Source organism: Pteropus alecto, unplaced genomic scaffold (assembly GCF_000325575.1).
Source record: "Pteropus alecto unplaced genomic scaffold, ASM32557v1 scaffold60, whole genome shotgun sequence".
Classification (NCBI taxonomy): Eukaryota; Metazoa; Chordata; class Mammalia; order Chiroptera; family Pteropodidae; genus Pteropus; species Pteropus alecto.
The window spans coordinates 4,432,117-4,443,381 of record NW_006430726.1 but is presented as its reverse complement, the minus strand read 5'-3'; the positions used below and the strand labels follow the sequence as shown (position 1 = coordinate 4,443,381).

At 51.6% G+C, this 11,265-nt stretch overlaps 1 protein-coding gene and 1 long non-coding RNA gene across 7 annotated transcripts in view; one reads left to right on the top strand and one right to left on the bottom strand.

Moving 5' to 3' along the window:
- Positions 1–1,140, bottom strand: part of LOC102892806 — a 3,910-nt gene extending 2,770 nt beyond the window's left edge. The window contains exon 1 of the long non-coding RNA XR_001517385.1: positions 1,080–1,140. This is a non-coding gene — a long non-coding RNA (uncharacterized LOC102892806). The remainder of the gene's footprint in view (positions 1–1,079) is intronic.
- A 48-nt stretch (positions 1,141–1,188) lies between these two features.
- AP3B2 (adaptor related protein complex 3 subunit beta 2) overlaps positions 1,189–11,265 on the top strand; it is a 35,026-nt gene continuing 24,949 nt past the window's right edge. Inside the window, exons 1-5 of one of the 6 annotated variants that reach the window (XM_025050026.1) lie at positions 1,189–1,269; positions 1,774–1,834; positions 5,709–5,764; positions 7,200–7,397; positions 8,273–8,375. In XM_025050026.1, the coding sequence (XP_024905794.1) occupies positions 8,338–8,375 (38 nt within the window). In that variant the 5' untranslated portion in view covers positions 1,189–1,269; positions 1,774–1,834; positions 5,709–5,764; positions 7,200–7,397; positions 8,273–8,337. Of the gene's footprint in view, positions 1,320–1,773; positions 1,835–5,708; positions 5,765–7,199; positions 7,398–8,272; positions 8,376–8,935; positions 9,211–11,265 lie in introns of those variants that run through there. The other 5 variants (XM_025050020.1, XM_025050024.1, XM_025050019.1 and 2 more) reach the window with 5 other exon arrangements.

Below are 11,265 nucleotides of genomic sequence, written 5' to 3'. Positions count from 1 at the left end.
TAAGGTATTATTTTATATACATATATAAAATAAATAAAAGCTCTTTGGTATCCTCAGTGGTTTTTATGGAGGACCTGAGACCAAAGTTTGAAAATTGTATACAAAGAATATCCATGGCTCCCTTACAATGAAAATCTAATTGAATGAGTTCCTTGGTGATAAGATTTCTCCTATGTGATGCTAACAGTTTTTCAGTATCTGCTAAAGCACGAGTTGCTTTCTAGACCTCTAAGGCTTGCTCACTACCCTACAGGACATTTCCGTTTAATAAAGATGACAGAGATAATACACAATACATTTAAACAGCACAAGTACCAAATGCAGCATTGCTCAAGAAGACAGCTGAGGTTTGACTGCAGTGCATTCTACAGCGTCTCACCCCTCACCCCCCTCCTCCCTCCAATAGATAAATCGTTTACCAATCAAGAGAGACAGTACAGTGTGGAGAAGAGAGTTCTGGGCTGCAAATGAAGCAATCTCGCTTCTAGTCCCAGCTCTCTCACTAACAAGCTGTGGGACTTCCGGCCTGTCTCCTCTCACTATGCTTCAGTTTAAACTGAGGCAAAGGGGATGACTTAGGTGACCCTGTACCACCTCTAACGCCAAATGTGTGCTGGCAGATTCGGGAAGCTTAAAAATTACCAATTGTGTGTACATGTTTCTAAGTTAATGTAACAGGTGCTGCTGCCTCAAACAGGAATCCCCAATTTAGAATGCCTGGGTATGCACAGACCTTCATATTACCTCCTTACGCGACACAGGAAATCACCTACGTGAAATTCACCTATTGAATCTTTTTTCTTAAACTTTACTGAGTGTGTCTTTCTCCTTTCCACATTTTGTCCCCATCCCTGCTCCATGAGCTACCAAACTCGTTTTTCAGACCAGGTCGAGAAAGCTGAGCAGTGAGTTAGGATGAGACCTACGTCGCTGGTGGCACTGATCCCCAGACAGATACACCGACCCCTCCCCTCTACTCCGGTTCCCCGCCGCATCCCTTGAAACTCGACCCGCCAGCCTGCTTGCCGGCTAGGACGCCGCTGTCGCCCGCCCTGCCATGTGGCCAGAGATCCCCTTACCCTACGCGACAGACGCAGCCAACCCTCCAGTGTCACATCTCGGTCGCAAGTCCGGCCTCCTAGAGCGCCCTGTATGACTTCCGGGGCGTGGAGAGGAAGTCCCGCCCCACGCAACAGCGTGACGTAGGGGACCCATCGAGGTGTCTCGCGCAGGCTGGGACAGGATGAGGCGGGGGGCGCACCTCCTCAGGTTCTGCTGGAGTCCCTTGGGAGTCGAACGGAGGGACAGCTGGACAGGAGGTCATTGTTGCTGGGTGGGGAGAGGGCCGGGACCCCTTCAGCGCAGCCTGGGACAGCGACTCAGAGACTCCATTACCTCAAAACCCCCTCCTTCCCTTTGGGCGTCCTCCCCCCAGCTGCCTCGCTCCACCTGCCACTTGTGTTGTTTGTCACTGTCCTCGGTTTATTTGTGTAGGCCCATGCCTAGCTGATAATGGCTACCACTTACTGAGCATGGGCTGTGCGTCCTGTCAGCAGGCGCTCGTGAGCGCCGGGTTGTTCTTCGCTGCAGGAAGCGCGCTCATTCACCGTGGAGGGATGGAGCGCCCACAGAGCCCTCCACTCGACTGCGGGCACGGCAGTGTTGGGGCTAGGAAGACAGAATGGAAATTAAAATTGTCGTTTAGCTTCCTGAAACTGCCATAAGGAAGTACCACAAATTGGTTGCTTAAACAACAGATATTTATTCTCACAGGTCTGGAGGCTAGAAATCTGAAAAGAAGGTGTCCGCAGGATCACGCTTCCTCTGAAACTGGGTAAATTCCTTGCCTCTTCCTAGTTTCTGGTGTCCAGCAATCCTTGGCGTTCTTTGGCTTGCGGCTGCTTCACTCCAGTCTCTTAACTCTGTTCTCTCTGTGTCTCTGTCTCTGTCTCTCGTCTCTTAAAAGGTCACCAGTTCCATTGGATAAAGGGCTCACTCTACTCCGGTATGACCCGGTATTAACTAAGTACATCTGCAAGGACCCTATTTCCAGATAGTCACACTCTGAGGTTACAAGGACATTAATTTTTGGAGGGTGACACTATCCAACCCAGTATAGCTCTCAAGAACTTAAGAAGTAGGCAAGCCAACAGCTGACAAAAAGTAGTTGTAGTACAGGTGAATTTAAACATAGTTCAATTGGTCTAGGAAATTTTCATGGATATTTGAGCTATTCCCTTGATAGGTGGGTAAGATTTGGATGCGCCAGCATAGCATTCTAAGCCAACAAACATCACAAACAAGGAAGCACAAGTTGAAATGTAAAATAGGTTAAAGCAAGAAAGATCTTATGTCCAGGCTGAAAAGTTTGCAGTTGACTCTATATGAAATGAGTAAATCAGTGTTTGGGTGGTGGACCTGTGCTTTCAAGGTTAATTAGCAGCTTGAGCCAAATCTGCTTTGTGTTATTTAATCCAGTTTAAGAAATCTTAAATCCTATTTTTCTGAGCATATCCTGTGCTTTTTCATTATGTCTTTGCTTACGCTGTCTCTTACTTCTAGAATGCTGCCATCAAGCTGCACAATTTTCACTTGTCAATTTTTCTGTCATGGAAATTATACTATAACATAGGGTACAGGGGAGAGTTCCACTTATTTTATAATGTTAGCATCTCCTTAATACCAAAATCTGACAAAAATAACACAAGAAGAAACTAGACACCAAATCCACATAGATACAAAGCTCTAAAATAAAATATTAGTAAATTCAATCCTGCACTTCATCTGGAATAAGAAAGCATTAAAAAAAGAAAGAAAAACATTGATCCCAGGAATAATTTAATATTAGAAAACTTGTTGCTATAAATTATTGTATTAATAGTTTAAAGGTTTAAATGTTAATCTATTATGATTTAAAAACATTTCACAAGATGAGAATAGATAAATAGCTTGATAATAGGCACTTAGCAGAAATCTATGGGAAACATCATACTTAATGATAAAGCATAAGCAGCATTCCCACTACAGTCAAGAAAAAATGGAATGCCCGCTTTTTTTTCCTACTAATATTCAACACAATGCTAGGTTTTTCTAGCCAATACAGTAATTAAAAAGACAAAAATATTTTCAGATGATGTGATTTTTAGAAAATGCAGGAGAATGGAATGACTATTAGAACGAATTAGATGGTTCTAAAGGTGGTTAAATAAATTAACATATAAAAACATGTTTCTTATATACCAGTAATAAAACGGGAAAAAATAAAAAATGCTGAACAAAAGATATACAGTACTTTTATGGGAAATATGAAATATGATTGACATTAAAAACTCAAGTAAGTGTGGATTTCATGTTCCAGGATGGGAAAATTCAGTGCTTAAAGATAGTACTTTATCGGATTAATGAAAAATTTTGATACGGTGCCTATTAAATTGCTGATAGTATCTCCAAATAAGTCTGGTCAAATTTATGTTATTTTGATACACTCTTGAGTGCTATTTATTGATATTTTATTTAGAGTGTTTGTATCTCTTATGAGTGAGATTGGTATGTAGGGTTTTTTGGGGGCACTGTTAATCAGATATCGGTGTTTAAAATTATACTAGATCCCTTAAGTTTGAGAGTATTTCTTATTTTTCTATGGTCTGAAATAATTTAAGTTTAGAATTTTTTGCTCTTTTAATAGCTGAATAGAGAACTCAGTTCTGAAACTGTATTATACGAGGCATTATATGGTGTAAGGGGCATTTGGCTACCCTGGGGAGGCCAGTGAGGGGAGAAGGACCAGTTCAGAGACCAGGCACAAGTGGCAGGGCTGGCACAAGCAGGTGTGGGGTAGGGACTGAATGCCAGGAGGAGGGAAGAGAGGATGGGTGAGGGCCCAGTTTACCCACCCCAAACCTCAGTCTCACAGTCTCTGGCTGCCACCTGCCTTCAAAGCTGCCAGCAGTGGGAAGTGCTGCCATCAGACTGGCCTGGCATTCATGCTCAGAACCGGGCCCCAGGGCTTCCTGCTTGGCCACTTTGTCTGCCTGAGGGGTGGACTGCTTGTCCTCTATGCCCTGGCCTCAGAAGGAGAGCACCTAGCAAGGTGTGGAGTGTGGCCACTGCCAGGTGAGCCACTAGGACTGGGGGCTGGAATTCAGGTGGCATTACTCTGTGCCAAGAGAGGGGCTGACCAAAGGCTTTATAAGGGAAGGAGAGGCCAGAGGAGGGTATGCTGGGTGCTAAGGAAAGGGCCTGCTCTGCCCCCGTGGGGAGCCCAACCCTTGTTCTGGCTGAAAGTGGCCCGCTGGGAGCACTGACCCCAAAACCTTGCCTCTCACAGAGGAGCCCTTTGTCCAGGACTAGACTGAAGGCGGATGGGAAGGGCTGGACATTTAGGTCAGACCACAGTCACAGATCCAAGGGCTGCCACCAGAGCCCCACAAGCCTGTGCTTAGTGACAAGAACCCACTGGGCTGAGGGTCAGCAGGGGCCTCTAGGGGAAGGACAAGGCCCGAGGGACACCGTCACTCCCACACCCAATCTCAGGGCCACCCTCACCCTTCTGTTCTCCTGAAAGCTCAGTCAGGGTGAGAGGAGAAAGCTCAGGCCCCAGCAAGGAGCCTTTTTGGGGTGGATAGCACTGTCATGCTGGGTGCCCAGAGATTGGCACATCTGTCCCCTGGGCTCTTACAGTTCCAGGGCCTCACTTCTTTTGCTGGCTTGGCTCAATTGAAAGCCAAGGGGAGGGGTGGCTGTTTCTCCAGGTCAGGAGGGACGCAGGGGTTCAGTACCTCACGGTGGTGGGGTCTGGGGAAGGCGGGCAGCAGGAGAAGCAGTACTGTACAGTGGTTAAGGTCACGGGCACTGAAGCCAGACAGCCTGGGCTTGAATCCTGATCCCTCCACTTAACTAGTCTGTAACCTTGGCACCCCCTCCTAGCCTCAGTTTCCCCATCTGAAAAATGGGAAAGACAACAGTATCTTTCATGACGTCATTAGGGTTAAATGGGGTTGTAGCACAATTTCTGGCAATAAATGTCATCACTGTGGATGGAGCACTACATGTGGAGCTCGATCCTCTCTCCGAAGGGGCATCTTCTCATCCAGACCCTGACTCAAAGTCCAGGGGCCCAACTGATGGTGGCCAGAGTGCCACCCCAGTGAGGAACTTCAGAGAGAGAGCCAGGGGCTTTTCCAGCTGGCTGATTCCCTGAGAGCTCTGGGGCAGGGGTCACAGGGAGGCAACCGGCCTCTGAGGGCCCATTGTTCTTCTCCTCTGAGCTGAGGAAGCTACCTCCTCCCCACCCCTCCTCCCCTGATACCCAACCCTGCATTCTCAGGAGCAAACCAAAGAGAAACAAACCCTGCCCTTCTCCCCCTGTCCAGCTCACAAAGAGCTCATAGTGTCTCACAGTGGTCCTGCAATACCCAGCCTTTTGAACTTATTGTCCCCCATTCACAGATGAGGAAGTTGAGGCCCAGAGGGAAGAAGTGGCTTATTTGTGTTCCAGGTAGAAAAGTGACACAGCCAGGACTAGATCTCCCAGTCCTGTGTCCAGTATTGCTGCACAGACTCACAGATACACCACATGTACAGCCATGCGTGTCAGACAGACAGCCCCACATGCCGAGTGCACAGCCTGAGAGGAGAGGCAGGAGGGACAGTGGCCTGGACCCCACTCAGCAGCCAGGTGGTGACAGCTGGTTTTTTTTCCTTCCCAGATGAGCTTCACATCCTAAGTAACTAGAGCAGAAGTCTTCAGCTTGTCTCCTCCCAAGTAGGGTGTCTGCTGCCCCAATAGGGGCCAGGAAAGGTCACCCTTTTCCACAGCTGTGACCACCGTTTGGCCCAATGGCTTCCGGAGTGGGGAGAGGGAAGCAAGACTCAAGGTACCCTCCCTACTTGGTCGATTGCAGGAGAGCGTGACCAAAGGCCAAAGGACTGTGCACATGACTGGATCCTCCCTGTGGTCTCAGGTCAAGGGAGATGGGAGTGGGGAGACCTGAGCCTAGGAAGATCCACCATTCAGGTTTTGGGGGTTCCCAGGATGTGGGTTTTTTCATTTTAAAACCTGGAAAGTCCCAGACAAACTGCGATAAGTTGGTCACCTGAGTTTCCCACAGCTCTCAGTCTGAGAAGATGATACTCACCCAGTAATACCATGAACTGGGCCCGGAGGGAAAGGGAAGGTCCGGGATGGGAGAGACACAGTGGTTGGTGCTCTGCAGTGTGGGCTTGGCAGCCCTGCTCCTCATCCCTGTACGAGTCCTTCCCACCCAAGTCAGATCCAGGGTGGTCAACCCACTGCCTTCCAACGAGCATATCCAGAGGTCTGGGGTGCTGGGCCCTTTCTTCTCTCAGCCCCTCTGCCAGCCAGGAGAGCTCATGCTCAGTAGGCCCTGCTTTCACCCCCTTCTCCAGGCTTTCTGAGACCTAAGGTCAGGCACAGCCCAGAGAGCAAGGTCATCTTCCCAAGTCCCAGTAGCCCTCTGTTCCCTGAAAAGACAGGAGAAACCTGAACTAGGTACATTTCCCACTTCCCTGTAGAGGAATAGGAGGTAAAAGAGGTGAGATGTTTAGTATAAAGGGCACAAGACATAGTCGTGCAGGCGTACAGTAAGCTTTGTGCACTCCAGCAACCTCTGTGAGCCTCAGTCTCCTTATTCTGAAAATGGGTCCACTGGATCGTATTAAGGATCAGATGAACAACTGCTCAATAGACATTTACTGCTGAGATTGTCGGAGGGGTCTTTCTCCACTCACACCTGGGAGGAGGAGCCTGTCCTGGTCCAGATCTCATTCTGGTTTCTCTGTTTCTGCAGGACTTCGGCTCAGTCCAGGTACTAGCTGACACACAGTCCACAGTGTCGCCTCCAGGGAGTGGCAAGATGAGAGATAGTTGGGGAAGGGGATTCTCGAGGAAGGGGAGGGGAAGAGAATGGAGTAGCTGGATTTCAAGATGAGAAGAAAGCTTGGATGAGGAGGAGGTCGCCATTGTTGGAAACTGAGGGGTTCTCAGGGTTGGCTTATGGCAGGATTTATCCGTGACATCCACGCCTCTGGAGTTCCTAAGCACAGGGTAGAAGATGTGGGGCAGTGAGGACACTCACCTTGGGCTTGGCCCCAAATCGGGTGTCTCTGAGTCCTGGGCAGACACCTAGCTCTTAGTTCATTGCGGCCTGTGCAAATGTCTGGTCCCTTTCTCCTCACAGGTCCTGACCAGGGCAGTCAGCACCATTAAGTTCTTCTCTGAGGCTTTGCTTGGTCAGCACTTTGAGGCTTGGACTTGGAGGGCAGCGAGCCTGAGCCTGGAGACCTTTTCCTGTTCAGGCTGATGTCCCCCGCCAGACGCCGGTGCGGGGCCCATATGGGCGTCCACTGCGGCCATGGAGAGATCATCCACTTCGAGGGTAGGCGTCTGCAGCTGAAACGGGCCCTCGTCTGCGAAGAGGGCTGCCCATCCAAGCCCTGCTGCACCAGTGGGCAGGCCACAAGGGAAGGAAGACTGACCCCGAGCTTGGGGCACGGCCTCTGAAGATAGGCGCTTGGGCACCAGGGTATAGGGCTCAGGACATCCGGGTCCTGGGAGATGAGGGTGCAGGGTCACCGGGCTGAGGTCACAGGACCTAAGCCTGGCTGTGGTCCACAGCCGTCCGCCTGTTCCTGCAGGCAGGAATCCAGGTGGCCACCGGCTGCACGCTTTTCTGGGTTCCTGTGAAGGCAGTGTATCCACACGGGCAGTGCCTGCTCCTGCGCTCCCACTCACTGGCGTGCACTGTGTAGATGCAGTGGTATGGACCGTGCGTCACGGGCAGTGCCTGCTCCTGCGCTCCCACTCACTGTGGCGTGCACTGTGTAGATGCAGTGGTATGGACTGTGCGGTGCTGGAGGCCGGGTGCTCAAGGCCATGAACTCAGACCACTTTCCTATCTCCCGACACGCTGCAAGTGCATGCAGTTTGCGCTGCACCTGTCCGCCTGGGGCCCAGCCTGGAGCCCAGCCTGGAGCCCCTGCAAATAGAACCTAGTCCCCTTATCTCGGTGAGCACAGCCCAGCTACCCACTCAGGACCCCATCTGCCTCCCTGGCTCATGAACAACCACAGCTCACCAGTGCGTTCCTGCAAAATTCACACTCTCTTGTCTACCTGGGCCACATTTCTTAAAGTCAAGGCCAGCTTTACTCTGGCAGTCACAAAGCCCTCAGAAGCAGACTAGGCCTGCTGGCTCTTGGAGGTTGCACTCTGAAACCCTAACCCACCCTCTCCTCTGTCCGTTCCTTCCTAGGTGTCAGTTGACGTGGACTTGACCATGGTGGACTACACAGTGACCTCAGGCCCTCCAGCGTGGACATGGGGGCTTCAGAAATGGTCATTAAACTTTTCCAAAGGTGAAGTCGGGGTTCATTGCCCCTCATTTGGGACCCATCTCTGCCCACGGCCCTCAGTAGACTCTTAAGCACTCTTGAACCAGCCTTTCTTAAATTCCATCATTTCCAGAAGTCTGTCCTCCCGACCTTCCCTCCGCCCCCCGCCCCCCCATCCCTGCTTCCTGGTGGGAACCAGGATGACGTAGTCAGAGGGGCCCAGATTTTGTAGAAAAAGTGGAGGCTGGTCTCCGGGTGTGGTGCTCTAGGACCCCCAGCCTTCCGCACAGCCTTCTCTTCCGTCCCTCTTTTTCCACCGAATGGGTGCGAATCCTCGCTTGTGTCTGGAATGAGCAGAGCCCTTAGACGCCATTCCACGGGGCCAGGTGGGGAGGGGGGTGAAGGCGACCTGCATCCCTTGGAAGGCTGTTCCATCATCAGTCCAGGCGCCTCCACCCACCCCCAGACCTGGAGGTGCATCAGCCCCTCGCGTTAAAGGGTCGGCACGGTCCTTCCCGGAGGGGTGGATTTGTGAGGGGTTGGGGCGGGGCAGGCCCTCTGCGGACACGCCCCCCGGGCCGGGCGCCTTTAAGAACCTCTGCGCGCGGCCCTGATTGATAAATCCGCGCGCTGCCTGCGCCTCCGCAGACTGCGGCCTTTGCAGAGCGCAGCGCGCGGCGCCGCCGACCTCGCCTTCCCGCCTGCGCTCCCTTCCTCTGCGGCCGTCGCCGCACCCCGGCCACCCCATGTCGGCCGCCCCTGCCTACAGCGAGGACAAGGGCGGCTCCGCGGGTCCCGGGGAGCCCGAGTACGGCCACGACCCAGCGAGCGGTGGCATCTTCTCCTCCGACTACAAGCGGTGAGGGAGCCGCCCAGAGGGTGGGCAGGGGCCCGAGGCCTCCCAGGTCCCGCGCCGGCGCCCAGCCTCGCAGACGCGCTCCGGCACCATGGACAGCGCCCGGCCCGCCAGCCAGGCCCAGCTCAGGCCCCGCCCCGGCCGCGCGACCGGAAGGCCGCAGCCACCTCCACCTCCCGCGGCGGGCCGGGCCTCCTGATCCTGTCCCTGCCGCCAGCACCCCGCCCGAGGGGCCGACTTGGCGTCTGGGAAGTGGGTTGAAGGCTGTGGGGGATGGGCCAGCCAGCTCTTTGCCTGGTGGACTGATCGTCCCTGCTCCAGGGGCTTTTCCGTAGGTTTGGATTACGGGCTCCCAGCCTTTTTCTCGGCTGGCCAAGTGGCTCCAAAAGAACGTGGGGAGAGGTCAGAGTCCTGGAGGAAGGCCACCCAGGGCTACAGAGTCAGAGCCTCCAGGCCTGGCTCCTCCTACAAATCCGTTTCCCCTCATTCTTGTACCCACGTTTTCATCCCGGGCTCTTACCTGGCGCCTTGCTCCTATGGTTCAACCCCACCTTAACGCGCCTCTTCCGCGGACCCCAGCTCTGCCTTATTCCTTCGTCTTTAGTAAATTCTGAAGTATATTTAGGGGCCTACTACGTGGAATCTTGTCCTAGTCTCTGAATACAGCTGTGAACATGTAACAGTGCTTGTCTTCAAGTTGCTCTAGAAGGGAGCGCAGAAGAGGAATCCGTCGGTGACAAGTCAGTTTAGTGGGGATCGTGGGAAGGGTGGAGGAGCTGGTCCCTGGCCCAGGAGAGGGGAGACGTTAGGATGTTCCAGGCAGACGGGAGTGTTGGAAGGTGAGGAGGTGAAGGAGAGCCATTTGACAGGTCTGTAGATACGGGTGCAGTGTGGCCAGAATCACTGTGCAAACCACTGGAGTAACTAGAAAGGAGGGTGGGGAAATGCCTTTTGGGGGGCTGTTGAAGGTTTCTAAGCAGGTCGATGTCAGATTTGCATTTTAGAAGGATCTCGGGCTGGATTGTAGAGAAGAGATTGGAGGGTGTGTGGGACTGAGCAGGAGACAAGTGAGTATGGAGTATTGAAGTTGGTGGGGGCGGAGGGAGGTGATCTGGTGATGGCCTAGAGTAGAGGAAGGGTAGAGGACTTGAGGGCTGTTAAGGAGGTAGAAGCCACAGACCTGATGATCAATTGGAAGAGAAGTGAGAGGAAGAGGCTGGGAGAAGACAGGGATGATACCCAAATTGCTAGTTATTGCCGCTGGATAGGTGGTGGTGCTGTTCAGTGTAAATTTGTGGAAAAGAGCGTTGAGCCCAGCTTTGGGCATGCTGAGATTTTAAAGTCAGAACATTCTAGTCCAGCTGGTAGGTGGAGATTAAGATTTGGATTCCAGGGAAGAGAGAGAAGGACAGAGAGTATTAAAGCCATGTAAGGAAGTGAAAATTAACCCAAGCAGAGTGTACAAGTGCAGTGAGGTCACAGGTAGGACCCCTGAAGACACCAACATTAGAGGTGACCAGAGAGCAGGGGGAAAGTGTTTCAAGGTAACTGAGAGAACGTAAACCGAAAGGCAACAGGAAAATAAAATATTTCAAGAAGAAGGAAGCCATCAGTAGTGCCAGTGCCCATCGAGGTCAGGTCAGACACGGAAAAAAATTTGTGAGCATTGATTTGACAAAACGCAGGTCAACCCCTCCCTGCTCTATTCACTACCTCTTGCCCTGGGAGACCAGTTCTGGCAAAGTCATTGGAAGAGCTAGGTTGTTTCCCCCCAATATTCTATTATGAACATTTTGAAACCTACAGAAATGTTGAATAAGTAATACGATAAATATATGTATACCCTTCACCTAGCTCCAACCATTGTTGACATGGTGCCAAATTTGCTTTATCTAGCCATCTAATCATAACATATTTTCGGCTGAATCATATAAGTTGCAGACATCATGACCCCTGAGCCCTCAGTTCTAATCAGCATCTCAAGCTAGATTAAAGTGAATAGTTACGTGACTAGAAGCTGAATGAGTAAAACCCCTGTGAATGGGAATTTTGCCTTCA